Source organism: Corvus brachyrhynchos, unplaced genomic scaffold (assembly GCF_000691975.1).
Source record: "Corvus brachyrhynchos isolate BGI_N302 unplaced genomic scaffold, ASM69197v1 scaffold139, whole genome shotgun sequence".
In the NCBI taxonomy this organism is placed as follows: domain Eukaryota; kingdom Metazoa; phylum Chordata; class Aves; order Passeriformes; family Corvidae; genus Corvus; species Corvus brachyrhynchos.
The window spans coordinates 15,327-17,715 of NW_008246062.1; the positions used below are offsets into that span (position 1 = coordinate 15,327).

Sequence of the window (2,389 nt, forward strand, 5' to 3'; positions counted from 1 at the left end):
AGGTGAGCAGGACTGTCCTCACCCAGCACAGCCAGGCACCTTTCCTACCCTTCCCAGGGTAATAATTCCTTGCTACCTACATCCACGTAGCTGGCATTGATGTAGCCATTCCCAGTGTCAGAGGGCTGCAGCACCACACGGCAGTGATCATCTGAAAGAGAAGGGAGGTGGGCTGATGCTTTAGGGCAGCAACAAAGAGACTGATTAAGGGGGAAGGCATAATTTATTAAAGTCTGTGACTGTCTGTTGTCTCCTCAGCAGCACCCCAGGCCTCAGGACATGTTCGGGGTTAAAGAACAGCTGAGGAGACAAAGGGTGACATGGCACAGCAGGAAGTACAATGGGGTCTTAGGCAAGATTATGAAATGGCCAAATGTACACACCATGTGGAGCCCAGAGGAGCTTTAAAGTTTGAAAGAAATTGGGTCACTCCTTCCACTTTCCCACAAATACCTGCCTCGGGATGGAACATGGCAGTGTTCAGCAATGCCTAGCGTCAAGAACAGGAATATAGTGATGTTTGATTAAGTTTGCAGGGGGATTTGAAGGGCAGAACATGGATCCTCCAATGGGATATAGAACAATGGGGCCAGAAATCCCTCAGGGTTTCAGGGGCCACAGAGGATGAGATAAGTAGCTCAGTATTTCTGAAGTGTCGGAGGGGCACCTACACCAACCCAGCATCCTGTGCTATCCCAACCAGCTCCAAGAGCCTGAGCCAACCCCTGAAGAGCTCTGCTTACATGGGATAATGCTCTTGTAGCGGTTCTTGTATTGATTACATAGCTCCTTCCCAGCATTGCAGGGGTGCAACAAAGTGGAGGACAATTGCTGTGGAGGAAGAAGACAAACCCACTCTGCGTTGGGATGTATTCCGGGGCTGGCCAAGGCCAACTGCATCACACATCCAGGGAAAGGGTAAGAGGTGGGCAGTGCTGCCAGGTGGGAAAGCAAAGCTAAACCAGACCTGATATTCTCTAAGAAGCCCAGCACCATGCCTGTCAACTGATTCATCATCTGTCTGCTCTGCCTCTATTTCTTCCCTCTTAAACATCTTCAGAGCCTCCAGCAGTTCTTCCACCAGGATCTGTGTGTTCGGCTTGCGTACATCTGCAGGGACTACAAGGACAGGACTTCAGCACCCAACTGATGCTAAACTGGCCAGCCCTGGCACTCTGCAGTGGGGACTGAGATGGCATTGCAGCAGCCAGGACTTCTCCAAACCTTAGATTGTCCCTCCCCACACTGTTCCCTTGTCCTGGGAGGTGTCCCTTTCCCTGTGCCAGGCAGCTCTGATCACCTTGTTCCTGCAAGGACCTTATGGAACCAGCAACCATCCTGCCTGTGCTTTTAACAGACAGCCTGTCTAGACAAGGCACACAGGGCCCTTGCTCATACTTCACCTTTTTGACATCCTCTCAGGGGTATAGTGCTGTTGTTCTCTGACGCTTTTGATCTGTTGTGCTTCAGCCTGGAAAACAGCAAGTCAGGTCCACAGACCAGCAGAACAGAGAGACAGAGGAGAGCCTGTGGCACATCTAGCCACCCTGCCTCTCACCCTGCCTCATCTCAGGCTCCACTGGGACTCTCCCTGCCATTGCAAGCTGATGAATGCCTCACAGAGGGCAGGAGAAGTGAGGCACATACTGACCTGAAGAGCACAAAGAGCAGCAAAATCCCCAGTGCCAGGCATCCTGCAGCCAGAGCTACTGTCTTCCACTCCAGGCTTTGCTTTAGAGAAAAGCTCAGTTGGGGCAGAAGGAGAAGGTGCTTGCTTGGTGTGATACCATCTGTTGTGGATCCTGTGTCCCTGATGGCCCCAGGCACTGCCAGAGTCTGGTGAGGTATCTGCATTTAGGGGTTGCACATCACAAGGGGACCACTGGGACTAGAACTAAATATGTGGTGATAGCAGGGATGATGTGCAATGTCCAGAGGCCACTGGAGCCACACCTACCCAGGTGTCCTGAGGATGTCCAAAGCCTCTCTACCATAGATAGCCTCAAGATCTAGAGAACTTCTATGAAGACCAAAGTACAGCAGTACGCCACCACATCTGCCCTGTGCCAGCTCATTTCCAGGGAAGCTGCCAGGCTGGCAAAAGGGAACACGCAGGAGAGAGGCTTGGGCACCACGAGCAAGGAGACACTTACCAACAGAGAAGCTGTAGCAGACACAGGTGAACTTCTCTGCCTGTTGGAGGAGACAGGAGGGAGAGCTCAGCCCACTCGTGCAGCACTAGCCTACCTGGCAGCACAGGTCCCCACCCAGGGCCACCGAGTGAGCCGGCTGTGGCCCAGGAGCCCAGGGACACCATCCTGCCCAGGCACGGGAGAGGAGTGTGCCCTCACAGCCAGCCCAGACGCAGCGAGGGGCCCAGCCCCCGCCG

At 53.5% G+C, this 2,389-nt stretch overlaps 1 protein-coding gene across 1 annotated transcript in view; it reads right to left on the minus strand.

Moving 5' to 3' along the window:
• LOC108449703 (receptor-type tyrosine-protein phosphatase S-like) overlaps positions 1-1,688 on the minus strand; it is a 3,097-nt gene extending 1,409 nt beyond the window's left edge. Inside the window, exons 1-5 of the mRNA XM_017746575.1 lie at positions 1,652-1,688; positions 1,404-1,471; positions 968-1,119; positions 744-831; positions 81-151 (exon numbers count right to left, since the gene is read on the minus strand). Coding sequence (XP_017602064.1) covers positions 81-151; positions 744-831; positions 968-1,054 — 246 coding nt within the window. The 5' untranslated portion in view covers positions 1,055-1,119; positions 1,404-1,471; positions 1,652-1,688. The remainder of the gene's footprint in view (positions 1-80; positions 152-743; positions 832-967; positions 1,120-1,403; positions 1,472-1,651) is intronic.
• Positions 1,689-2,389: the final 701 nt, after the last annotated feature.